The 26,767-nt window shown below is 45.3% G+C and overlaps 1 protein-coding gene across 2 annotated transcripts in view; it reads right to left on the bottom strand.

The window, feature by feature from the left end:
• The window catches only part of LOC103654673 (uncharacterized), a 118,262-nt gene that overhangs the window by 53,567 nt on the left and 37,928 nt on the right, over positions 1-26,767 (bottom strand). For both annotated transcript variants that reach the window (XM_020552861.2, XM_008681518.3), the window contains 13 exons: positions 26,637-26,732; positions 26,451-26,518; positions 26,020-26,140; positions 25,738-25,950; positions 22,645-22,872; positions 22,430-22,539; positions 21,999-22,095; positions 17,959-18,057; positions 17,731-17,871; positions 17,552-17,617; positions 11,177-11,641; positions 10,698-11,018; positions 4,142-4,273 (listed from right to left, as the gene is read on the bottom strand). In XM_020552861.2, the coding sequence (XP_020408450.1) occupies positions 4,142-4,273; positions 10,698-11,018; positions 11,177-11,641; positions 17,552-17,617; positions 17,731-17,871; positions 17,959-18,057; positions 21,999-22,095; positions 22,430-22,539; positions 22,645-22,872; positions 25,738-25,950; positions 26,020-26,140; positions 26,451-26,518; positions 26,637-26,732 (2,157 nt within the window). The remainder of the gene's footprint in view (positions 1-4,141; positions 4,274-10,697; positions 11,019-11,176; positions 11,642-17,551; positions 17,618-17,730; positions 17,872-17,958; positions 18,058-21,998; positions 22,096-22,429; positions 22,540-22,644; positions 22,873-25,737; positions 25,951-26,019; positions 26,141-26,450; positions 26,519-26,636; positions 26,733-26,767) is intronic.

Raw genomic sequence — 26,767 nt, 5'->3', positions numbered from 1 at the left:
TCCAAAAACCGATTTGATTGGAAAGGCAAATCAGTCCAAGGTTTGGAAGAATCAGTTTTTTGGAGCCAGATCCATCTAACACGTAGGGCCCTATTTAAACATTGAATATCAGAGATACCAAGGCCCCCCAACTAACTCTTTGGGACGTGTTACCTTGCCCCAGGCCACCATACAATGGCCACCATTAGCCTTTTTACGCTCTCTCCACAGGAACCCGCGGCGGATTTTATCAATGACTTTAATAACCCACTTAGACAGATCCACTACCATCATATGATAGATGACAGTAGCAATGAGCACAAATTGCACCTGGGTAGCTCTGCCAGCACGGGTCATCAGATTAGCTTTCCAAGCCGGTAAGAGGCCAGCCACCTTGTCAATGAGAGGCTGAAGTTGAGCCTTAGACAACTTCAGGGAGAGAGGGAGGCCCAAGTATTTAATTGGAAAAGTTTCAAATCTGCAGGGAAGGAGCTACTGGACCAAATTCAAATCAGCATGTGTGCAACGAATGGGCGCGATACTGCTCTTCGTTATATTAGTCCTCAACCCTGAAGCTTACCCAAACAGATCCAAAATTATCACAGCAGTATTTAGGTCACTGGGCTCTGGTTTTAGGAAGAGAGCCACATCGTCTGCATAGAGCAAGATCCGGTGTTGAGAGGAATTAGAAGAAATGGGCCACAGCAACCCATGCTCCTCAGCCTTGACAAAAAAGCACATTGAGGACATCCATAATAAGTATAAAAAGTAGCGGAGACAAGGGGTCGCCTTGCCGCAAGCCCCTTCTATGAGAAATGAACCTCCCAGGCACCCCATTGAGTAGGATCTGGGTGGAAGAGGTCATAAGAATACCACTTATCACATCCCTCCACACGGGACCAAAGCCCAATTTCTCCAGAACTTCAAGAAGGAAAGGCCAAGAGGCCGAGTCGAAGGCCTTCGAAATGTCTAGCTTCAAGAGAATTCTGGGCTGATTTTTAGCATGTAGAAATCTTGCCATCTGCTGGACAAGCATAAAATTGTCTTGTATGAAGCGACCTTTGATGAAGGCGCTTTGAGCTTTAGAGACCAGCCCCTCCATGTGGCACCTCACCTATTTGCAAGAACCTTAGTAACCAACTTGGCGAAATTGTGGATCAAACTAATGGGTCTGAAATCCTTGGCAGCTATAGCATCATTATGTTTTGGCAGCAACGTAATGAAGTCTGTGTTAAGAAATCTGAAATTCCTGAAGTCTCTCCCCCAAACTGTTGAAACAACCGCCAAAATGACAACTTTTATAATAGGCCAGCAACATTTATAAAAATGCCCGGTGAACCCATCAGGGCCAGGTGCCTTGTCCAAGGGGAGCCGCTTGATAGTATTCAAGATCTCCTCAGTAATTAAAAGCTCAAGAGCCTGAAGGTCATGTTGCTGCACACCTAAGGCATCCAGGTTGATACTTTGGTTTCTCTGCACCTCACTTCCAATTAGATTCATATAAAAATCCCAGAAAACCTCGGCCTTCCCATCATGGGAGGTGATCAGCTGGTCCCCATCCCTTATTGAAGCAATAAAGTTCTTCCTCTTACAAAATCTTGAGCAAGCATGAAATAACTTGGTGCTGGCATCGCCGTCCTTGAGCCAAGACACATAAGTAGCCCAAGTAAACTTAAACTTAGAACTCGAATAAGCATTGGACAAGCATTGAGATGAGCACGTAATCCCAGTACCCAAAGTTTCAAATACTAGAAGCAATTAGATGCACTTACTCCCAAACATTCTAGTGTCTGAAGCAAGTTACCAACCAATTGAAGTGCATACTCAGAAAAACTGGCTGAGAAAACAAACACCATGGGCAAACATTGAGATGAGCACGTAATCCCAGTACCCAAAGTTTCAAATACTAGAAGCAATGAGATGCACTTCCTCCCAGACATTCTAGTGTCTGAAGCAAGTTACCAACCAATTGAAGTGCATACTCGGAAAAACTGGCTGAGAAAACAAACACCATGGGCTATGTCAACCAGGTGGTGGTGAGAGACTATGGAAATTTTGTATAACAATGCAGAATAGTCAGGGCTATTAGTGTAATCTCCTAGTTTAGGGTTTTCATCCTGTGTCTGTCATGTACTCTATATAGTCCGTTTGGGCCTCAATAGTCAATACTATTATCCAATTCAGTTTCACTTATTAGTAACATTCATGTTGCAATCAGGAGGGGGTGTTAGCGTATAATAGTCACTAGTCAGGGCTACTACTGTAATCTCCTAGTCAAGACCTCCAGGGTTTCCCTCCTGTGTCTCTCATGTACTCTATGGGTATGTTTAGTTCCCTGGATCCCTCTGTCCAGGCTCCATGAAGCCAACTTGGGCCTGTTTGGTAGACTGGACAGGCCTCCTAGCCAGGCCCCAGCTAGCACCAATGGACTCTTATTCATATGATGACTGCATTGGACCTGCCCAAGTGGGTGTTCAGAGCTGTAGATAAGCTGAGAGGTTTCCTGCAGAAAGGGAAAGAGCAGGCGCAAGGTGGAAGCTGCCTAGTATCCTGGGCAAAAGTTCAGAGACCACTTCAGTATGGAAGCCTTGGTGTTCATGATCTAGAACGGTTGGACTGGGCGCTATGCGAAAGGCTTGTGCTCTGTTCGATGCTCCAGTTGTCACAATTGTGGGGGATGAGACCTCCACGAAATTTTGGGCTGACCGCTGGCTCCATGGCAGGACTATAGCTGAATGGGCTCCTGCTCTCTTCAGGGCGATCCCCACAAAGATAGTAAAGCGGCATTAAGTGAGTCAGGCTCTCAATAACAGGAGATGGGTGGATGATATCAAAGGAGTGCTAACGGTTCAGGTCATTTCAGACTATTTGCTTATCTGGGATTTGGTAGATAGACTAGTGCTGCAGCCTGATATCCCAGACCAACATCGTTGGAAGCTCTCCTGCTCAGGTTCTTATAGCTGCAAATCGTCGTATAGTTCCATGTTTACAGGGACCATCTGTTTATCCCCTGGAAGCGGATCTGGAGAAGTTGGGCGCCCCCTAAATGCAGTTCCTTTATTTGGTTGGGCGTCAACAACAGGTGTTGGACTTCTGATCGCTTGGCGAAGCGAGGCTTACCCCACCAGCCAGCATGTCCCTTCTGCGACCAGGCGCAGAAATCCATCAACCACATTCTTTTGGCATGTGTGCTCTCCAGGGAGGTATGGGTGTGTTTATTTAGGGAACTCGGGATGAATGTTGTGTTGCCCAGCTCCTCAAGCCGCTTTTGTTCTTGGTGGAGAAAGGCAACCGTTTCTGTTGAAAAAGGTCTGCAGAAAGGATTCAATTCCTTGGTCATCCTATTCTCCTGGGAATTGTGGAAGCACAGGAATGCCTGTGTGTTTGACGGTCTCCAGCCTCAGGCACAATGTGTTCTTGCCCAGGTGGCTGTAGAGAGTCACTGGTGGTGTCTAGCCAGGGCCTCTGGGCTGCATCATTTCCTCTCATGGAATGTTCCTGTCCCGTAGCCGCTAGGTAGCTGGGCAGGGCCGTTTTCTAGAGGTGTATTGTAAGTGCTGTTGTGAGTCCTTTGTACGTGGTGTTTTTCTTTCAGCTCTCATCGTTATTCGAAGAAAAAAAATCAAACACAATCATCTTGCATTGCGGGAGACAGGCTAGTGATGCCCTGACTTAGATGGCTAGCCAGGCCGGGTCATAAACACAAACCAAACACACCCTATATCTAGTCCCTTTAGGCCTCAATATTAGTATCCGATTCAGTTTCGCTTATTAGTAACACAGATCAGGTTTTCAATGATGACATAATGGCTGCAACATGCCGAAACAAGATTTCGCTTTCCAAATAGGACCTTAGTTGCTTTGATAATATGATACTACCTCCGTTTTCGAATATTTGTCGCCCGCTAGTTTATTTTTTGAACTAAACCGCAACAAATAAAAAAGAACAAAGGGAGTACAATCTACTACAGCTAGTTCAGATCCATATATCTTTTTGTTAAACAAAAAAGGAACCTTGGTCTTGTATAACAATGCCTATAATCCATAGCTAGCACAGCAAATATACTTGCATGCAAATGAACATATAACACCTAAGACTATAGACACGGTAAAAACAAATATATATCATTAGCATATAAGTGACACCGCAGTCTGAGAATACCTTTATGAGTGACTCGACACCAGGCTTCCGTATATCGCAAAGCCAACCCCAACGATGTTCTGGACCAAGGGACATGTCACAAAATCTCATATTCCCCAGCATACCATCAATTGAAAAAGAACTTGGATGAACCTGATAAATATTAAGAAAGTTAAGAGAAACGGAAAATTTTAACGTATAGCTGATGAAGATGCACAAACACACAGAGGCAATATGACAAAAAAATTGCAAATAAAAACAGTATCAGGCACATTCCTTATCCTGTGCTAATGCATGATTGTGTCTAGGAAAATTAATAAGTTGTGATCATTAGACAACTCCCTGGCATAATACTAGTGGTATTTCAAATGCATGCAGTAACAATATAAGCATATAATTTAAAATATGATATTAGAGAAAAAATGTACAGCGTTCAGCACTAGACCATAAAGTTTAAACAAAAGAATTTTAAACCAATGGAAAACACTCTCAAGACAGCTAATCTATAATGCAAGCAATCGAGTACAGCACATTTACCACCCAAATCATCCAATCACAAGCAATGATGCATGCACCACCAAAAGTGCTCAGGAAATGTAAATGGCACTATATTACATCCTTTTTAATTGACCTTTGGACCACAGTATCCTCATGCGAAAAATCTAGGGCACCATGAAAAGCAAAGTGTTGAAATTAAAAATTAATATGCTACATTTTTCAGTATTACAATAACTGGGAACACTAACGTAATAAACAGAATTAGCATCCACTAGTACTTTTGGAGCTCCAAAAAATGCTATTTCATGTGGGAAACTCTAACCCTAACACGGGTTTAGGTGTTGTATTAATAGACTGAGTTAGTTTGGCCTGGCCCATTACACAGGGGTGAGAAGGTAATTACACGGGGTAAACCCTAAACAGGTACTCTAGCACCCCCGCAGTTGCAACTCTATCCTGTACAGATGTTGAGACTGAATCGAAAGTCTAAAAATACACTTGACGGTAACCCCTTGGTGAAGATGTCGGCGAACTGCAGCGTGGTGGGAACGCTGAGAACCGGAACGTCACCGGCAGCGACACGCTCGTTGACGAAGTGCAGGTCGATCTTCATGTGCTTCGTGCGCTGATGTTGCACGGGATTAGTGGAGAGGTAGACCGCGCTGACGTTGTCGCAGAAGATGAGGGTTGCGCGCTGGAGGGGTTGTGGAGCTCGTGCAGTAGCTAGCGCATCCAAGAGGCCTCTATCACGTCGTTGGCCACAACGCGGTACTCGGCCTCTGCGCTGGAGCGGGAGACGACGGGCTGCCACTTCGTGGCCCAGGAGACGAGGTTGGTGCCCAGGAACACGGCATAACCGGAAGTGGACCAGCGCGTGTCGGGACAGCCAGCCCAGTCAGCGTCGGTGTAGACCACGAGTTCCGACGTCAAGGATGGTCGGAGAAGGAGGCCTTAGTCGAGGGAGCCGCGGAGGTAGCGCAGGATCCGCTTGAGAGCGGTGAGATGGTGATCCCGCGGGGTGTGCATATGCAGGCACAGCTGCTGGACGGCGTAGGCAATGTTAGGCCTAGAGAAGGTGATGTACTGGAGCACGTCGGTCAGGCTCTGGTAGGACGTCGCGTAGGCCACCGGGGGCCCGTCGTCCATAGAGAGCTTTGCCTAAGTGTCGATAGGCGTGGAGCAGGGCTTGCAGTCGGACATGCCAGCCCGCTCCAGGATGTCGATGGCATACTGGCGTTGGTGGAGGAAGAGACCCTAGGGCCGGCGCTCGGCGGTGATGCCGAGGAAGTGGCGGAGGGGCCCCAAGTCCTTCATCGCAAACTCCCGCTGAAGGGCAACGATCGTGCGCTGTAGGTCGTTGGTGGATGTCCTGAGCACAATGTCGTCGACGTACAGCAGGAGGTAGACGGTGTCGTCGTCGCGCCAGTAGATGAAGAGGGACGTGTCCGACTTGGCCTCGACGAAGCCGGTGGAAGCCAAGTAAGAGGCAAAGCGACTGTAACATGCCCGCGGCGCCTGCTTGAGGCCGTATAAGGAGCGGTTCAGCCAGCAGACTATATCCAGACGAGAGGCATCGACGAAGCCGGTGGGTTGGCTGCAGTATACAATCTCCGTCAGAGTGCCATAGAGGAAGGCATTCTTGACGTCGAGCTGATGGATCGCCTAGTCCCGAGAGAGGGCGAGGGAGAGGACGGCGCGAACGGTGGCGAACTTGACGGGGCTGAAGGTCTCGTCGTAGTCCACTCTCGGGCGCTAGGTGAAGCCCCGAAGGATCCAACGGGCCTTGTAGCGGTCAAGGGAGCCGTCCAAGGTCAGCTTGTGGCGAAAAAGCCACTTGCCGATGACCACGTTGGTGCCTGGTGGACACGGTATCAGGTCACAGGTGTGGTTGGCCAGCAAGGCCGTGTACTCCTCCATAGCGCGGTGCTAGTGGGGGTCGGCGAGGGCGGTGCGAACGAAGGAGAGTACCAGGTAGGCGTCCGGAGGAGTGGCAGTCGTATCAGCTGCCAGGATCAGCCGATCGATGGAGCGGAGAACATCGGCTGCACGCCAAGTCACAATCAGGTCGACATGCCCGAGGTCGCGGTGGATGGCGACCGAGTGGTACACGGGAACCTCGGTGCGAGCCGCCGGGGCGTCGGGAGCCGCGGGCATGGCCTTCTTGCGACGGTGATAGACGACGGCAAAGTCGACGAATCGAGCAGCGCTCGTCGACAGGCCCGGGTCAGCGGGAGCCAAGAGATTGGCACGCCCGCGGCGGTGGTAGACTAGGGCGGGGTTGGCAAAGTGGACCACGCTCGTCATCGGGGCCGCGTGTGGCGCAAGCGTGGTCGACGGGGCCGCCAGTGGCGCAGATGTGGTCAACGGGGCCACGCGTGGCGCGAGCGGGGTCGACAGGGTCGCGCGTGGCGCAAGAGGTCGATGTGGCCGCGCGTGGCGTGGGAAGAAACACGAGCGGAGGCGTCCGAGCCGCGCGTGGCGCGGGCAATGGCGCACGGCGGGACGTCTGGGTCGCATGTGGTGCGGTTACAGACGCAAGCGGTGGCGTCTGAACCTAGGGAAGAGCAGTTGGAAGTGACCGGGGTGGAGGGGGAACCGGATCAAACTCGAGGAGGGAATCGAGATCGGTGGGTGGCGAGGAGCCAGCAAGGGAAAACACATCTTCGTCGAAAACAACGTGATGAGAGATGAGGATGCGGTGTGAGACGAGGTCAAGACAACGATACCCCTTATGGTGAGTGGAGCGAGGAGATAGCTTATGGGGAGAAGTGGCAGAAGTGTTGGGATAGCAGGCACAGCCGAACACAAGAAAGTGGTCGTAAGAGGGGGTTGTGTCGTACAGGGCGAAGTGGGGAATAGGGTGCCTCACCGCCTTCGATGGAAGGCGGTTGACGAGGTGTGTGGCAGTGTGCAGGGCCTCTGCCCAGTAACAGGTAGGGAGAGACTCCTGGAAGAGAAGGCAGCAGATCATATAGGTAGTGGTGCGAATCATGCATTCGGCCCGGCCATTCTAGGGAGAGGTGTAGGGGCACGAGAGACGCAACTAGACGCCATGAGTGGGGAAGAAAAAGTGGAAGCTGTGTTTGTCGAACTTGCGGCCATTATCACACTGCAGGGCACGGACCGGGAAACGAAACTGGGTGGATACCCAAGCGAAGAAATGTGTGAGGGTGGTGAACGTGTCGGACTTCAACCGAAGAGGAAAAGTCCAAACAAAATGGGAAAAATCATCTAAAATCACCAGATAGTATTTATATCTAGACAAACTGAGTACAGGGGAGGTCCAGAGATCACAATGAACCAGATCAAAAGCCTGCTCAGCCCTAGAAGGAGTGAATGGGAGACGAGTTCGTTGGCCCAGCTGACAAGCATGGCAGAGACCCTCAAAATGTCCCCTGCTACAAAAAGATCTAGACTACTTGTGAGCTTGTTGATGACATCTGGACTTGGATGGCCGAGACGACGATGTCAAGTGGTGGAGGAGGTGGTGGAGACCAGAACGGGAGGTGTTGACACGCAAGTGGAGGAAGGCCGGAGCGTGTAGAGGGGCCCCAAGCTGTCACAGCGGGCGATAGGGGTCCTGATGGCCAGATCCTTCACAGAAAAACTAGAGGGGTCAAACTCAATGAAACAAGAGTTGTCGATGGTGAACCGACGAACAGAAAGAAGATTATGAGTGATGTGAGGAACAACGAGAACGTAGTTGAGATAGAACGGCCCAGGGAGAACCAAGGCACCTACTAAGGTGACCGCCGGAGTGGTGTCGTTTCCAACAACGATCGAGGAGGGGTGGGAGGAATGGATGGGATGGGACCGAGAGAGCGTGCCCGTAGTGGGAGTGGTGTGGTAAGAAGCACCGGAGTCGACCACCTAGTCGAAGGGGTGGGGTCATCGCCATGGTGCTGAAGGCGACGGCGAGCAAGGCAAAGTCCTATCCTCTAGCCAACGAAGACCAAGGCATCGAGGTGGTGGTCCCCGGGGGCGTGAGCTGGGGCGGGGCCAGAGTCGTCGGCACGCCGTAGGGGGCGTTGAAGGCACGCCGTAGGGAGGCGCTGTCAGGAGGGCTAGCGTCGTAGGACAGGGGGCACTCGGGGCCTGGCCCAGCCACCGCCACCTCTACCGACGGGACCACCTCAGGTGGAGCCGCCATCCCCGCGGCTGCCCTTGTGAGAGCGACGACCTCCATCAGCGGTGGAAGCTGAACAAGGAGCCGCAGGGGACGACGGGTGGAGGGCGGGTAAGAGCCCCGGTCGACGGAGGACGAGGGGCCTGGCCCCCCGAAGGTGCCTGGCCACCAGGAGGAGCGTAGAGTGTCGGGGCCAAAGTAGGCGCCTTAGTCTCCATGGTGAGGTCCTCGAGGAGAAGCTCGTTCCGCACAGCATGGAATGTAGGGAAGGACACGGTCCACTTAATGAGAGCCTTCATGTGGTTGTAGCCGGGGCTGAGGCCACACAGAAGGTTTAGCACCAAGGTATGGTCAGCGACAAGCTCGCCGAGGTCACAGAGAGAGTCTGCCATGCCCTTCATCTGGCGGCAGTACTCTCCCTCTGAGAGATGCCCCTGAGAGAACAAGTGGAACTAGGCGTCGAGGTGGAACGCCCGAGCCTCCCGGTTCCCGAGGAACTGGTCTGTGAGAGCGAGCCATGCCTGGTGCGCAGTGTCTGCCTGGTCACGGACGATGTCCTGCTGCTCAACGGTGACGGTACCGTTAAGCCACAAGAGGACGACGTTGTCCATCTGGGTCCACGATGGAGACAGCGGGCGATGGCGTCGTCGAGGACATGGTTGGCGAGGGCGAATCGTCGAAGTGTGAGGATGACCTGAGTACCCCACCGAGGGTAGTGGGAGGACGCCAGGTCCAGCACAACAAACACGAGACCGAATGTTGTGGACCCCGGCGGCCTGAGCATGGAGGGCGGCGACGATGTCAGCGTCGAGCCTAGAGGCGTGGGGAACCGCGAGGGTCAACAGGGGGTCCTCACGGGCGACCGACAAGCGGCCGAGAAGGAGGCGTGCGCAATGGCCATCTGAGCGGTCAGGGCGGCGCTGATGGCACGCTCCTGCTCCAGGGCCAAGGACGTGGCACGTTGGCGCTCGTGGGAGGCGGCGACGGCTGCCTGGATGGTGGCGATGGCCGCGACGAGCGAGGATGCGGGTGGAGGAGTTGTCGACGACGAGGCGATGTTGGCCCACGTGGTGTCGGATATGGCGGGGTACGACGGGGGTACTGCTGCTGCGCCACGAGGGTAGTGGGGTGTTATGGCACGTACGTAGTAGCAGAGGCTCCAGGGAGGGGCCCAAGGCCAGCGATGAACGGGGCCCCATCCTCGGTGAGCGCGGTGGTGACGAGCTGCCTGCAGCGGGGAGGAGGCCAGGGAGGAGGCCGGCACTGGCGGCGGAGATGCTGGTGAAGAGCCCGGCGATGAGGAGTGGGGCGACAATGACGGTGTTGTGCATGTCGACCGCCCAATCAGCGCCTGCAATGAGAGCGGTGAGGGTTGGGTGCGGGCTCGCGTCCGTACTGGTAGTGGCGGCGGCGGCTGCAACAGTGCCGCACGAGGTGGCGGCGGCAGTGGCATGGCCGGCCGCGCCCGCGCTTATCGGTGGGAGTGGCGGCAGCTCCATGGGAATGGACAGGAGGGCGTCGGCGGGGAGAAGAGAAGGGGCGCTAGCAGGAGAGGTGGCCGACAGCGGCAGCTAGGGCTGTAGGGGTGCCCTGCTGCTGGGTAGGGAGGGTAGGGAGAGAGAAAAGTTGGAACCTAGCTCTATACCATGTGGGAAACCCTAACCCTAACAAAGGGTTGGGTGTTGTATTAATAGACTGAGTTAGTTGGGCCTAGCCCATTACACAGGGGTGAGAAGTTAATTACACGGGGTAAACCACAAACCCTAAACGAGTACTCTAGCATTTCATAGTGGATACTTTAATTTTGTAATCTCTTCATTAAAAAATACAAGGCACATTTTAATAAGAAAGAGCCAACATTGTATACTTAACCAACATTGAGTCAAATTATAATTATAACTATGTTTTGTATATTATATTTCATAATTTTTTTATTCATTGCAAATATCTCACCTTCAAATCAAACAGAAATTTCTCTTGCACAAACATTGCAAGCTGAGAACCATCTTCCTTATTGAGAAACATTGATACCCTATCCACATCCATTTTGATGTTGAAAATTGTTCGACGTTTCCCATAACCTAACAATCCTTTTACAATAGTAGGAGCACCTTCTTCCTTCCCTGTGGGTTTCACAGTTTCAATTGCAGGTGCCACATCAAGACTACATTTCGGCACAGAATTAACCGTGCTAAGATCAAATCCAAACTCAATTAGAGCAACAAGTGTGGGTCTGTTACAGTAGAATTCCAGTGCGGACATACGAATACTCATCTGAAAAAAGCAGCTAAACAATGAATATACAGGGAGAGGTGTACAGCTCAACTGCGCAAGAGATATTAATGCAAGACAAACAGATTTCTGATGCTTTATTCAAATGTATCATTAAAATGAACAAAACTAAAAGGATACTAATTTTCAATGTCAATTACCTGTGAATCTATACCATCATAAAGACAAGAATCAGGACTCCTGCTCAAGAATGTCAGAACAACAAAATCTGCCACATTACTATCTTGTGCCTCATAAAATATTTCAGTAGGTTTTGCGTTCTGTTCATCCCCATCAAAGCATGAACCATCTTTTGAACCTATTTCATTGTACTCATTTGCATCAGAAATGAAGTTGGGAATTTGACAGTCATCTGGATTAGAATTTTGATCTGGAGTAAAATCTGTTAATGCATCCATGAAAGGATCCTCATCCACAGGAAAGATGCTTAGGTCGCCGCCCTTATCAAGTGTATCGGAAGAGGTAGCTCCAACACTTTCATTGATGACAGAGCACACTAAATACTTTGAAGTCATTGAAAGACGACCTTGTAGCTCATCCATTATTTTCAATGAATGCAATTTTGTTTTCACACTAAGACCACGAGAAGATTGAACAACATTAACCTAAAATATACATAGCGAGGAGTCAGCCGAAAATGAAACAGAATATAATAAACCATAATCTACAGTTGCTGAACATTTTTTCTCGAACACGCAGGAGAGCTGCGTATCATTTAATAAATAGAAGAAAAAGACAGGATAACAGCCCACACACTCTAACTCACGCCACCACAAAACTCACCCACAAACAGCACCCACACTACACGCACATACAAAACCCCATACACACCGTCACACCCACACTCAATGCCCTGCTGGAGTGAAAGCCGAAACATCATGGAAAGGCCCTTGGCCCCAGCCATACACCAAAGACTGAGGTCGTCCTCGGCCAAACCTAACACGCTAGACAAATTAGGAGCGATCCCCTTGAAGATGCAGTCGTTGCGGTGTCCCAAATAGCCCAAGCTCCAAGGATCACCAGCGAATTGAAACCAATCTTGCGAGGATCATCAACTAGATTGACAGAGCTGCTCCACCATTCATCCAGGCTGTCCTCCGAACGGCTTGGAGAGAGGGCAGCCAACCCCAACCGCTGCAGAAGGTGGAACCATAACTGTCTCAAAAAAAACACAAGACCAAAAGATGGTTAATGTTTTCATCCTCCTAGTCACAAAGCGGGCAAGCTGTAGGATGGGAGAGTCCCCTCCTCAGGCGATCAGCAGTCCAACAAAGATCTTGCAAAACCAGCCACGTGAAGAATTTGCACTTGTCTGGCGCCCAGGACTTCCACACCCTCTCAAAGGGCCTAAAAATAGTGGAGCCACAGAAGGTAATATCATAAGCCGACTTTGCAGAATATTGCCTTGAGCTGGAGAAACGCCAAAAGAATTTGTCAGATGTTCCAGACGCAGGATCACACCGGAGATGGCATCACAAAGTTGTAGGACATCAGAAATAATCTCCTGAGAAACTAAACCTCTCAAGTCTCTGACCCAACTCATTCCTTCCATAGCTTCCGCCATTGTTCTTCTATTCACCAAAATGGTAGGGACAGCAGCAAAAATGTGAGGCACTAAGTCAGCTATGTGTTGCCCCAGAAGCCATCTGTGAATCTGTCTTTCCAAAGCAAAATAGTGTGACCATCACCCAAGACTGAATCCATGGCGTGATTAAACAGAGCCTGAACCATCACATTTGATTTAAAGGGCAGATCAGCCCAAGGCTTGCTTGGTCAGTCTTAGCAAGCCAAAGCCATCTAACCCTCAAAGCCCAATTCAGACAACGAATATCTGAGATGCTGAGGCCACCTCTAGCTCCTTAGGCCTAGTGACTTTGTGCCAAGCAACCAAACAGTGACCTCCATTGGCTTCTTTACGACCTCTCCAAAGAAAACCTCACCTAATCTTATCAATGGCTCTGAGAGCCCATTTAGGCAAGTCAAGCACCAATGCGTGATAGATAATTGTTGCTGTGAGCACAAACTGGACTGTAGTGGCTCGCCCACCCCACGTCATTAGATCGGCCTTCAAGCCAGGCAAGAGGTCAGTTAGCTGATCTATGAGGGGCTGAAGTTGATTCTTTGACAGTTTTTTAATAGAGAGTGGTAAGCCCAAGTATTTGATAGGAAACTCTTAAATCTTACAAGGGAAATAGTCCATTACTTCTTGGATTTCCAGTTGAGTGCAGTGGATGGGGGCCACAGTGCTTTTCTGCACATTAGCTTTCAGCCCTGTAGCCTCACCAAATAAGTCCAAAATCCGAATAACCATGTTCAGTTCTGCAGCAACTGGTCTTAAAAACAACAACATGTCATCAGCGTATAGAGAAATACGATGCTGGACAGACCTCGAAGAGAGGGGCTGGAGAAGTCCTTCAAGGGCAGCAGCTGACACCAAGTGATTAAGGATATCCATCACAAATATAAACAGCAAGGGGGGCAAGGGATCTCCTTGCCTCAGCCCCCTCTTATGAGCAATAAAATATCCTGGAATCCCATTAAGGAGGATTTGGGTAGAGGATGTCATGAGGAGCCCACTGACAATATCTCTCCAAACAGGACCAAAACCCAGCCCTTGCAACACTTCTAAAAGGAAGGGCCAGGAGACAGAGTCGAAGGCCTTTGAAATATCTAGCTTGAGTACGATTCTAGACTGCTTTTGGGCATGAAGAAACCTTGCAGTTTGCTGAACCAACATAAAATTGTCTTGTATAAAGCGACCCTTAATAAACGCACTTTGGTTCTTGGAAACAATCTCATCCATGTGGTTTCTCAAGCGATTAGCCAAAACCTTAGTGAGAACCTTCGCGAAGCTGTGTATCAAGCTGATAGGCCTGAAATCCTTGGCCATAATAGTCCTTCTTTGGCAAAAGCGTAATATAGGCTGTATTGAGGAAGCGAAAATTCCTAAAATCCCTCATTCAGACCCATCATACTAATTGTGGTTAATCGCGATTAATCGCCCAAGTCGGTCAGTCAGAACAGCCAGCAAGTCATCCGACTTGAAAACATTGCTTGAATATGCATAATAACAATTAATTTGGATAGAAGGAATTTATGAAGTAAAAGATGCAAGGATCCTAAATTATTAGATTTCTGTTTACATCTGTGAACTTTCAGAAACAGATGACAGACTCATTGGCTCTTCTATGATGTGAAAATTAATAACTAGAAACACACTGTCTCTTTTATGTGCTCCTTTGGAAGATGCAATGTAATCAAGTCGTCCAAATAATCGTGATTAGTCGCGATGAATAGTTTTTTTCCTCGAAAAGCGCAGGAGAACTACGCCACATTATATTAAGGAGATAAAAAGGTTTAAGAAGACAAGGTACAACAAGACCGACTTCCTTACGGAGGTCTAAAAACCAGAAAACCAAAAGAATCCATCAGAGAATAGCACCCAACTACTGGCCTAACTCCCCCTCGGAGACTAAACCTCAAGAAGATGGGCAGACAGGTAGGAAAGTCCTTTATCCCCAGCCATTTCCTAATGGCTAAAAACACATTAGGGCTCCATTTATCAAAGACGCATTTGTTGCGATGATTCCAAATAATCCAGGCCCCCAAAGCAATAAGAGAATTGAACCTCTTTCTAACAAGACCTGTAACCGAAGAAGAGGCTTCTTCCCACCAACTCATGAAGGATGACAAACCAGGCTGAGGGGCTAGCACTTGAAGGTCGAAAGTCCACAGCAGCTGAAACCAGAAATGAGAAATCCGTTGAGAAAGCACAGGAGATGAGGAGATGACCTAAGGTTTCATCCTCTTGATCACACAAGGGGCATTTTGGAGGGTGATCAAATCCTCTTTTGGCCAACCTGTTAGCTGTCCAGCACCTGTTATGCGCAGCGAGCCAAACAAAAAATCTGCATTTAGGTGGGGCCCGGGTTTTCCACACCCTGGGATAGTGGCTGAAATAGAGACTGATCCCATGAAGAGCCCTTCATAAGCCACTTTAGCTGAATAGTTACCATCTGAGGCAATACTGAAAACATGTCTGTCTTCAATAGTAGGCTGCAACACTATCTCAGAAAGAAGGTTCCAAAGCTGAAGATAATCCACCAAAACTCCCACAGAGAGGGCACCTTTGATATCAGAGATCCATCTCCTATTTAGAAGAGCCTCCTAAACAGTTCTTTTTGAAATCCTTCTGGGTATACACTGAAAAAGCCTGGGAGCAATGTCACATATTCTCTGCCCTGAGATCCATTTCTCAGTCCAAGACAGGGAGGGTGTTGGATCCATTTCCAACTTCTGAAAGAAGAACAGTGGAGAAGAAAGCCCGAAATTTATTAGGATCATGAAAGGGGAGCTACGCCCAAGGCCGTGTTGAATCAGTTTTATGCAGCCGTAACCATCTCATCCGAAGAGCCCAACACATCTCGGGCAGACTAGAGATCCCAAGCCTCCCAGCCGGAGAGGCCGGCAGACTCTACCCCAGGCCACAAGGCAATGGCCTCCCTTAGCCTCTTTGTGTCCTCTCCAAAGAAAGCCTTTTCGGATTTTGTCAATGGCTTCCCAGGCCTAGGAAGGAAAATCAAAAGCCATTGCTAAATAAACCATCATGCCTGTCAATACATGTTGAAGACTTGAATCTGAATCCTTCTACCTGCTTTTGTCATTAAGTCAGACTTCCAGCTAGAGTTGCCTTGCAATTTTATCCACAAAAGGTTGGACCTGATCTTTAGTGAGCTTAACTAGAGAGAGAGGAAGACCAAGATAGTGGCAAGGGAAAACCGAAAGCTCACAAGGCAGCACACTTTGTGTTACCACAATATCCTCCTTAGTCTAAGTCAGTTTGGACCAATCGCGATTAATAACCAAGTTGTCCAACTAATCGTGATTAATCGCCCAAGTCGGTTAGCCAGAACGACCAGCAAGTCGTCCGACTTGAAAACATTGGGAAGATGGTAACTAGCAAAGACAATTATGGATGAGAGAAAGTGGGATCTTGTCTTAGACAATGTGAGGGGTGTGCCCAAACTTCTTTATTGATTTCAACAATATACCTGGATTTTGCATATATTAGCTCTAACCACCTCAACTAAAGAAGGATAAGGCCTAAGAATAATAATCAATTCAGACTTGTTGCCAATTGTAGCCATCATAGGCCATAACTCTCATTGCAATAACAGTATCTTTAGAAGGAAAGAGACATGCATACATTTGACATATTAGTTTTGACAGCAATGAAAAGATAAAAACATGAATGACCAACAAAAATGGAAAAAAAAAATGATATAGTAAGTGCAAAAAAAATCTTGAGCGCACAGGAGAACTACACGTCATTATATTAAGAAAAGAGAGGCCAAAAAAGGCCAATACATAATGAAAACCGCCCCTTCATGGAGGCCAAAACCGAAAATACAGAAAAAGATCCATCTGCACTATGGGGCAAAATTATCCATCTAAATGTTTGTGTCATTTTAGTTACTTGTAATTCTTTTATTATATTTTATTATTGGCTAAATTGCAATATGGGTCCTTAAACTTTGTATGGGTTAATGGATTATCATATGGGTCTTCTTGCAATGGCACGGACATGTAGACATTTAGATGTGACATGGCAGGCTTTGGACCTCTACTCGAGCGCGGCATAAGATCCAAGACCCAACTGGTCACTTTATTAGTTGGAGGTCCCAGATGAGAACAGTGTTATCAGATCGGACGACTAATCATGATTAGTCGTCTTAATCGTAACATGGGACTCGATAAGGTTCCTCGATTCGAAACATATTCAATCGACAAATAGATGGCTAATCTTGATAAGTAGAGCATCTTGATGACTTGTTGGGCCAGCTCAAAAATCTGTATGGGAGGATCTGGAACATTTTGGCCAACCTTTAGCTGGTCCATTAGGTTTCTAGTATATATGTAAGCAGTGAAGAGGAGCGGATGAGCAGTCTTCGCCATTTTCATCAAGCGCGCGTCTTTTTTCGTTCTCCATTTCTCCCGCTTCAGTCACCTCTCCGCTATCCCTCGCTAACGCATCTTGTGCCTCAGCACATGTCTCCTGCACGTACACGTACACCTCCACCTCTGCCTATGCCTCTCCATCTCTTCCTCGTCGTCACCTGCAAGGCTGCAACTCACTCTGATGGTCCTACCTCTGTCCACAACACCACCTCCATCCATGCCTGGCCAGCTACCTATACCTCGCTAGCGTCCGCATTTCCTTCCTCTGCTCCACCCGCATCTTCCCTGAATCCCTGCTCCTGGACCCTAGCAACTCCACCCACCTCCCCTGTTGTGGGCCTCTGGCTATGCCTACAAACATGCACCAACCTCTCCTTTCAAGCATTAAAAGGTTCAACTAACCGACCCAAATTGATGACTAATTGCAATTAGGTGTATGATTGGTGGCCTTACGACTAGCCTTAAATATACAATCTGATAACATTGGACGAGAATCCATGAAAAGTTTTAAGGGCCCAGAGTGAAATAGGTACTTCAAGTAAGAATGGAACAATTACCTTCCCTCCATTCCCAAGGAGCTCTAGCATTAGAAGCTCTTGCGAATCACTGCTCTTTCTGTCCAGCTACGATAGTGAGATAAATGGGGAAACACAGTAATCAATATGAAAGTCAGATGCTTCTTGAGTATAATAGGTCTCATTTGAGAAAAATTACCGAAATTTATGTAATGTTTTACCTTCCCATACAGTGAAAGTTTAGTTTCAATAACAGAGCCATTCACAACAAGATCCACTAATCCCAAGCTATTAAGCCGTGGTGTACTTGATTCTGGGGGAGGGCTAACAGGATCTCCTAATATGTTCACGTCAGGAGGAGCCTACAAGAAACAAGATACGAAATATAAAACAAACCATTACAAGCTTTAGGTCATATGTCGAGTACTTTTAAGTTAAAAAAGGCATACAGAAGCTCGGTATGTTGCCTGGACAAGTGCTTTCATCCACATAGCCTTCTCGATTTCATTACGAAATTCAATTACCAGTGTGCTGGTCAGTTCTAGTGCCTGCATATGGAATAATGCTTAGACAAAACGAAAGGCGGATGGGGAAAATCATGTAAATGGTTATTCTCCAACAAAGAATGGCATTCCAAAGCAGAAACTCATATTTAACATACTATGTAAAAATATTGTATAATAGATTAATATTAAATAGACTAAAAAGGCAAAACGAAGTGTTGATCTGGAGTAATAAAAAGTGAGGAGTACACGAAGATGCCTTAATATCTCACACATGTTTAAGACACTAGTACATGTCCATGTGTTGCGACGGCACATAAATATTCGATAAAACATTAGCGCACAACGATTACATGAAAATGAGCAATACTTATATTATCATCAACCTCAAGAATCAGAGTGAGGGAGGCAGCGATAGGAAAATAGATGGAAAGTTGAGGGTTAATATAAGACGGTGACAGCGAGGAGGAACCGCTCTAGGTCAGATGTCCTCTCTGACGGTGCAGAAGAATCTGGGTGGGGGAGGTAGTGACGGGGAAAGAGATGGGAAGTTGGGGGATAATATACGATGGCAACAGAGAGGAGAAAGCGCTCATGGTAGTGATGGTTGCATGGTTGGTTGTGCATGTCAGAGATTAGACTTATTTTATTCTGTTGTTAGACGAGATGTGAGGGCGAAAAACAGATAAGAATTATCTTATCTGAGTTGTTAGGCAAGATGTGGGGGAGAAAAATAGATCTACAAGCTTCGTGTGTGAAACACGACGGTGCAATCTTGTTCTTTAAAGTAGAGAAATGCAAGGGTTTTTTGTAGACAGGATGACAGTCAAAACTGATGTTTCATAAGAGTAGAGAGGATGAAGCGCTTATGATGGTGATGGTTGCATGATTGGTTGGGCATGCAAGAGATAAGACTTATGTAGTTGTTAGGCGAGATATGGGGCAGAAAAACAGATCTACGCGCTTCGCACGTGACGCACGACGATGCAAACTCACGCTTTAAAGGAGTAGAGAAATGCATGGAGTTTTTTTGTAAAAATGACGACGCAATACGAATGTCGGAACTGATGCTTTATAGGAGTAGAAATTTAATAGTGCATGCTTTGTTTAGTCTCATGGGATATCGTTACAAGGCCACTCATTCTTGGTGGTTTTGGGGTCCCTAATCTGTATTTCCAAAGCTGGGCACTGCAAGCTATGTGGTTGTGGCTGGAGAAAACAGACACTAACAAACCTTGGCATGGATTAAAGCTGCCTGTGCCAGTGCAAGTGAGGAAGTTCTTTCAATCTTCGGTTGTTACTGTGGTTGGAAATGGGAACAGGACTTTATTCTGGTCAGACAGATGGTTAGATGGCGGCTGCATCAAGGACTTTGCTCCTGCTGTTGTTTCTAAATTTGGTAAAAATATTGTCTCCACTAGAACTGTGGCCCAAGCTATTGAAAATTGTCATTGGAACAGTGACATCTTGACACCCCTTTCTTGGGTTGGGATACAACAGTTCTTGCTTTTATGGGATGCTGTAAGAAGAGTGGTTTTAGCACAGGAGGTTGATAAACATATATGGCTGCATACTTCATCTGGCCAGTTCTCCACCAAGTCATGCTACAAGGCCTTTTTCATAGGATCCATTAATTTTGAACCTTGGAAGAGGCTGTGGAAGTCTTGGGCTCCTCCAAAGTGCAAATTTTTCCTATGGCTGGCTATACGGAATAAATGTCGGACATCAGATAGACTGGAAAGGAGAGGTTTGGACCACCCGGAGTCTTGTCTTTTATGTGATCAATCGCAAGAAACCATCCAGCATATATTGTGTACGTGCGTCTTTGCAAGACAGTTTTGGCATACCATTGTTTTGCCCTTGGGATTTGGTAATCTCTCTCTGTCTGGAGATGAGATCTCCTTTGCCGATTGGTGGCGGAAGGTATGTAAGAGGATTCATAAAAGCAAAAGAAAGGGTATGAACAGCGTCATCATTTTGGGGGCCTGGTATTTATGGATTCACCGCAACAAGGCAGTCTTCGATGGAGAGAACCCTTCGTTGGGCATTATCAAATGTGTTTTGTCGATGGGATGGTGTGTTGAATTAAGGCTGGAACTAAACATCTTGAGAATTTAGGCCTTGAGGTCGCGCTTAATATGCACATGGCCTAACTTGGTGTGGGTATGGAGTACCACTGTAATCCTGCCTTGGCCTCTGTGGAAGCTGTAGTGTTGGTTGAAGGATAGTGTGTGTATGGTGGGGCCGGGGTTGAAGGATAGTGGGTGTTTTGTTCTTGGCTCTATTCCTTGGTCCATTTTGAACCCTTTCTTCTCTAATTAAATGATGCGCAGCTCTCCTACGCTTTCGAAAAAAAAGCAAAAAACAAACTGACAAAGCCATTTGATTTTTTATAATTTTACATGATACATAGCAAAGACTTCAGTTAGCATGACCCTCCTGATTCCATTCTATTCAAGAAAATGTTCATTTTCTATTCACTTCTAATGTCTATAAGACAGACGCGGTCATGAATGAACTATATATAACATTAGACCATGCCAAAAACGCTAATCTGCCTGCAAACAAGCATCAGGCTCTAAGATTAACACGAAAGACATGATTTGATTGAATGGTGGCGAAAAGTTACATAGATCAACTATGTCAGCGGCATGCATATATGGTTGATGTTTCTAGATCCATCATGGAAAAATAATTTCATAATATAAATTTTATCTATTTATCTCTACTACTTAAAGCACCAATTTTCCTAGTTTCCACTGTCATCCCTTTTGCAAAAAAAGTCCCTATACTTCTTTCTAATCTAACTTGCGGTCCAAACATCAACTTCTTGATGAGATTGGGTGTTGGATTACGGCTGGAGCCAAGCATCTTCAGAGTTTTGGCTTAGAGCTTGCGCGTAACCTTCACAGGGTCTAGGGAGTGGTGTGAGTTTTTTGTTTTGATTAAGCCTGCTTAGGGCTTTGTACCTTGGTCCATTTTGGACCTTTTTTCTTCTCTAATTAAAATGATGCGCAGTTCTCCTGCGCTTTCGAGAAAAAAAACATCAACTTCAACGCCCACGCCCAGTTTCCATGGTTATGCAAAAATAAGGTAAAATTGTGCAGAAGTGGGAGTTCGAACTTTGGATGTTGGCTCCCCATTCACATCCACCTAGCCACCTAACCAACAGAACACATATTTTTATGTTTTATTAAAACAAAATCATATGACATATAGAAACTGTAGCGATGCACGATCATCTGACTAGTAATAGTATACATGTCAAATTGTCCTAGCATATTGGAATTGTAGACTATCAATATCCTGCGTAACATAACTTAATTTTTCCTCCAATTACACAGGAAAGCTTCATGTCATTTCATCATAGGGCTATGGCCAGCAGATCGTGCATATGGCCATGCAAAACATTGTTTTGTACTGTAGACTGCATTTTTTATAGAGTAGAGTTTGAAATAGGAGATGGGATGAGTAAGCTGTTGGAGATAGCCTAAAGAAGAGAAAATATGTGCAACCAAGACACAAAACAAAACACATACCAAACCCAACTTTGCACTGATTACAAGCAAGTGTGCCAATTTCAAACAAACAAAACAACCACGACGAAAAGAAAAATAAACAATAAAACACCCCGGATGCCCTAAGCCCCAGCCAAACACCAAAGGGCTCCCTCCACTTTTACTGTCTTCGCCACCAAGGAAACACTCAGTGCAACAGTGTTGAAGACAATCATCGAATTTGGAATCAGAGGGACTAGAATATCATGCCAAGAAGGCAAGAATATGTGAACATTTTGTCCGCTGCTTATTTAGGTATATTATACACACATCTAGTTTCCATGCCTAATCAGCTCTCCAAGTGGGCTTTAGATTGGAAACATTGCTCCACAAATAAATAAAGAATCAACTTATGAACTTTCGATTTCAGAATTTCCAGCAGTGACCTTAAATATCACCATAAAGTGCAAATAGGACCCAATCACTTACCTTATGCGTGTCTCCACCTCTAGAACACACACCAATACTGTAAGGAGATCCACCAACACTAGTTGGTGGCACTTCAAATACTTGGCGACTAGCCATGCTGCAAAACCAAATATCATAAGCATAAATGACATAAAAATACTTACCAAAAGTATATATAATCCTGATTTCCATCTATTTTTTTAACAGAACAATTTCCTTAAAATCTCTACTCAACTAGTAAACTAACACTAATACATAAGTGTCATTCGAGAATACAAAATTTATTTCAAGCCAATGAAACTCACATACAGACTGCTACACTATCTCTTCATGAAAATTGAGTTGCTTTAGTAAATTCAGAGATGTTAAACTAAAGAACGAAATTTAGTTTTTTAGCCAGATTAAATATATTTTCTTTATTCTGAGGAGAATTAGGACACTGTAGTACATACCTACAACACCTTTGGTAATTCGCGGAGAATTCTGACTCCAAAATATATAGATACATCCCAGATAATACAACATAGCAAGTATGCCATTCAGCTTGCGAATAACCAATGCCCTTGAACCGAAAACAACACATACAAATATGGTATCAGCAAATTGAATAGATGCATCACATGGTACAATGTGATTGAATAATCAGAACAAAAGTGTAACTTCATACCCTCCAAACCAATGTTCTAGCATCGCCAGCTAGATCAGCAGGATACCAAGGCGCCAAGCTACCACTTTCATGGTTATTTGAATATTCATTATTGTTTCCCTTCATATGGAGAAGCACACCAAGCAGTTCAACTATCTTGCAGTACCTTTTTGGTGAAAAGTGAATGTCCAGATTGGGTACTTGAAAAGCAACACGAGTTGATGGATAATTCGGATGTGGAACTTTGATCTTCATGCCATCCCATGAAAAAAAAGCAAAACATTACATATATTTCAATGCAAAAACAGTAGTGTAGAGTAAATTGTATTCATTATAATGTACAGATTTTCTCCCCTATGTACCCATCAGTATGAACAACCAAAGATTTTTAACAAATTCGAACAAATAAAAAACAGATAGAGCATGTAAAAAAATTCGCGAACACGCATGAGAGCTGCATATTAGTATTTTAAGAAGAAGACTAAAGGTCTGGGAACAGACCACAATGATAGGGCATGTAAAAATAAAAGAGCATTTCAAGATAACAACGCATAATATGCTCAAACTTATATCATATAAGCTCAATAGTAGTGGTCAATTGTACATGCAAATTTTGCACCAAATGTGAAACTGGCACATTCCCTATGTATCTCCTATAAGGTCAACCATCAATCAAAAGTAAATAGGGCACCTATAAAGACGTATTTTTCGAGATATTTTTAGACAAATAAAAGGAGAGTGTTGATGCGTAAAAAATATTAGAGGAGTAATGGGGAATAGGAGTTGATAGTATTGACTGAGATAGGCATTACAATATATAGCAGCCACAGGGTGACGCACTAGGAAGGAGTGCAGCAGCCTGGATGCAATCAGAGCTTGCCTACCATGAATAGGATCCTACTTCCTATATAGAGATAGCAGATCCTATCTACCATATGAGAGAGCATCTAGTTGCTATACTAGTCCTCACGCGGGAGGAAACAAATAGACAATCAAACCTCACACAAAAGGGAGCCTAGGAACATTGCCATAATAGTCTAACAATAAAAAATACAATATAGTGTATGCACCTCAGTTTCAGTTATTTGCGACAAATTAACACTGCTTTAAATCTTCATTTGTCGGATGGGGCTCATCTAAACAATATAAGAGGCTGACATATTCCAGTAAAACAGTAGAATCAGGCAGCAAGCAGTTCTAAACAGCAGTTCAGCGTTGTTGAACAATACAATACTTGGCCTTAGGGATGTAATCGGATCGAATACGGACGGATATCACCGAAACCATGTTTGTTTTCATATTTTTATTCGAACGCGGATAACTTCGGATACAAACACAAATACGGATGTTCTTGATGCAAATACGGATAACCGTGTGTCGAATATGGAACTAGTCAGACACAGATATCATCGGTAACGAATTCTTTTGTCTGATACCGTTTAAATTTTGTCCAAATTTTTTGGGTCACCAGGAGCAAGATTGCCTATTCCTGTGGAATTTGAATTAAGTGGCATTCCTTTACATGCTTGAAAATTGACCACTGTCCAACATCTATTGAACACTTCTGCCTAGGTGCATAAGGTCCATGATGAGACTTTAGAGCTCAAAATTTTAGTTGTTTTCCATTGTTATGGCTGGTGTTATGACCTGACTTCAGTCCCTCTGTCTAGAGACCTCTGAATAGTTGAATCACCAGGAGTTTTTACATACAATGGAAGACTAGCTCTTGCTTATCATGTTCAGATTAAAGTATTGGCGGGGCAACGTGCTTTACATTGTTCGATCTAGGGAGGTCAAGACTTGTGAGAAGACGTAAAAGCAAGATGCAAGGCAAAGATATAAGGTAGGGCATTTTGTTTTTACCGATGACGCAATAGAGTGCACGATCGGATTAAGGATAAGTAGTCGTACTATAAAGGGAAAACTCATGGTTCAAGTCAGTTGCTTATATGCCATTAGGTGAGACGAACTCATGCATGTGCATTAGGACCTAATGAAGTTGTGAGAAACCACCTTAGAAATCACTAACTTAGGTTAACTCATGATCCATAGTGTTTGGAACAAGTTGTACTTAGCACATATGACTATATGAGAAGGTGGCAATGGCAAGATATGCAAGTTGGACTTAGCACATATGAGAAGGTGGCAAGATATGAGACAAACAGAGGGTGTAGGACTCTAACTGTTGACAGCATCGGACCATAGTCACATAAAACAGGGTCGATGCCACTTCATCCACCCTACTTTGATTCTATCATTCTATGGCTAACATCTTCATCAATATCTCCATCTCTATATAGCATTGATCTTAAATACCAAAAGGTATCTTTCCTAGACACTACTTGACCTTCCAACTAATATGTCCTTATGTATGGCAGTGCTGATGTCACATCGCATACATTAGTTCTACTAAGGAGGGTGTTTGGTTTTCATGACTAAAGTTTAGTCCATGTCACATCGGATGTCTTAATGCAAATTACGAGTATTAAATATAGTCTATTTACAAAACTAATTACACAAATGAAGATTAAACAACTAAACTGATTTATTAAGACTAATTAATCCACAATTAGCAAATGTTTACTGTAGCATCACATGGGTAAATCATAGACTAATTAGGTTTAATAAATTTGTCTCGACATCTAGTACCATCTGTGTAATTACAATATATTTAATACTTTAACTAGCATCCCAACATCCGATGTAACAGGGACTCAAACACCCCCTACGTTTAAAATCTTTAGACTCTAGAGTCTCAAATCACACCTCTAGTTTCCTATTTACTCCTGCTCAGTTTTCGTCAAATAGCACTGCATTATTCGCGAAAAGCATACACCAAGGGATATCCCCTTGCATGTTCCTTGTGACCTCATCCATCACCAAGGCAAAAGGTTAAGGGCTCAAAGCTCACCCTTGATGTAGTTCTATTTTAATTGGGGAGTCATTTGTGTCTTCAAACACTAGCCACAACCACAACATTGTTGTACATGTTCTTAATGAGTCCAACGTACTTCACCAAACCAAAACACGTAATTTGGTAAGACAACTAACTTTATTATAGATTTGATATTTCAACAGTTGAAATATGTAATGTAAAAAGGCCACCTTAATTACCTGCTCAATTATCACTGACATTCCACAGCGATCAAGAAGAGAACAGAACTGATTATCATCAAAGGTATGACCTAGGAGGGTATCTTGATCTAAATTTTCAGGTATTGAGTATATGTTCTGAGCTAAATCACAAATAAGGAAAGCAGCCATATCCCTCCCAGTAATATAAAAGCCTGAATACAGACTCTGTCTTTCTTCATCATGCTTACCATCCTGTAGTTGAAAGAACAGTTAGTAACAGCTAGCTCAACATTATGACATATTTTGGGACCAAAAACTTACTCTTGTATGCAATGTAAAATGGCCAAAATCAAGAACAAAGTACTCATTGCCCAGCAAAGGTTGATTAGCATTCAAAGGAATCCTAACTTTTGGTGCATCCAGATCAATATCAAGTCCAAATCTAGGAAAAGAACAAACTGTGAGAGCCAAAACAAACACATAATGGCAATGGATTGAATCATACAATAGGAAACGTTAGCACGAAAACATCATATGTGAGAAAAATAGTCTTGAATAATATGAGGAACCTTTCAAGAAAAAAATAATATGAGGAACCTAGACATGAAAAAAAAAAAGATTCAGGCATTGGAGGACAAAACCCACACTGACACTTATGATAAAGAATGAAATGCAAATGTTATTCTCCATACTTCCAGCCTTAACAAAAGGTCATGGATCATAGAAGTACTCAAACCCAGAAGCACATATACCTGCTTTGTTCTTCTAACACCAGCTGAAGCTGCTCCTGAGCCCTACGTGTGACCTTCTCCAGCTTCAGCTGCAGTTCAGAAGATCGGATAAATTATTGAAAGCTCCAGCTCAGTATGGACAAAACAAATAGAATGAGAATACATTCAAACTATATACCACATGCTTGAGTAATATGGTCAATGTACCTGTAGAGCAGTTGCTGTTTCCATAGTTACTGTTGGACTAACAGCGTTGCTTCGCTTAATGAACTCCATAAATCGTTCATAACTCTCCTTCAGAACCTAATGATGAGTACAAAACTAGTGAGCTTTACTAA

This window comes from Zea mays, chromosome 4 (assembly GCF_902167145.1).
Source record: "Zea mays cultivar B73 chromosome 4, Zm-B73-REFERENCE-NAM-5.0, whole genome shotgun sequence".
In the NCBI taxonomy this organism is placed as follows: Eukaryota; Viridiplantae; Streptophyta; class Magnoliopsida; order Poales; family Poaceae; genus Zea; species Zea mays.
The sequence above is the reverse complement of the archived record's forward strand: the minus strand, read 5'-3'. Positions and strand labels throughout refer to the sequence as shown.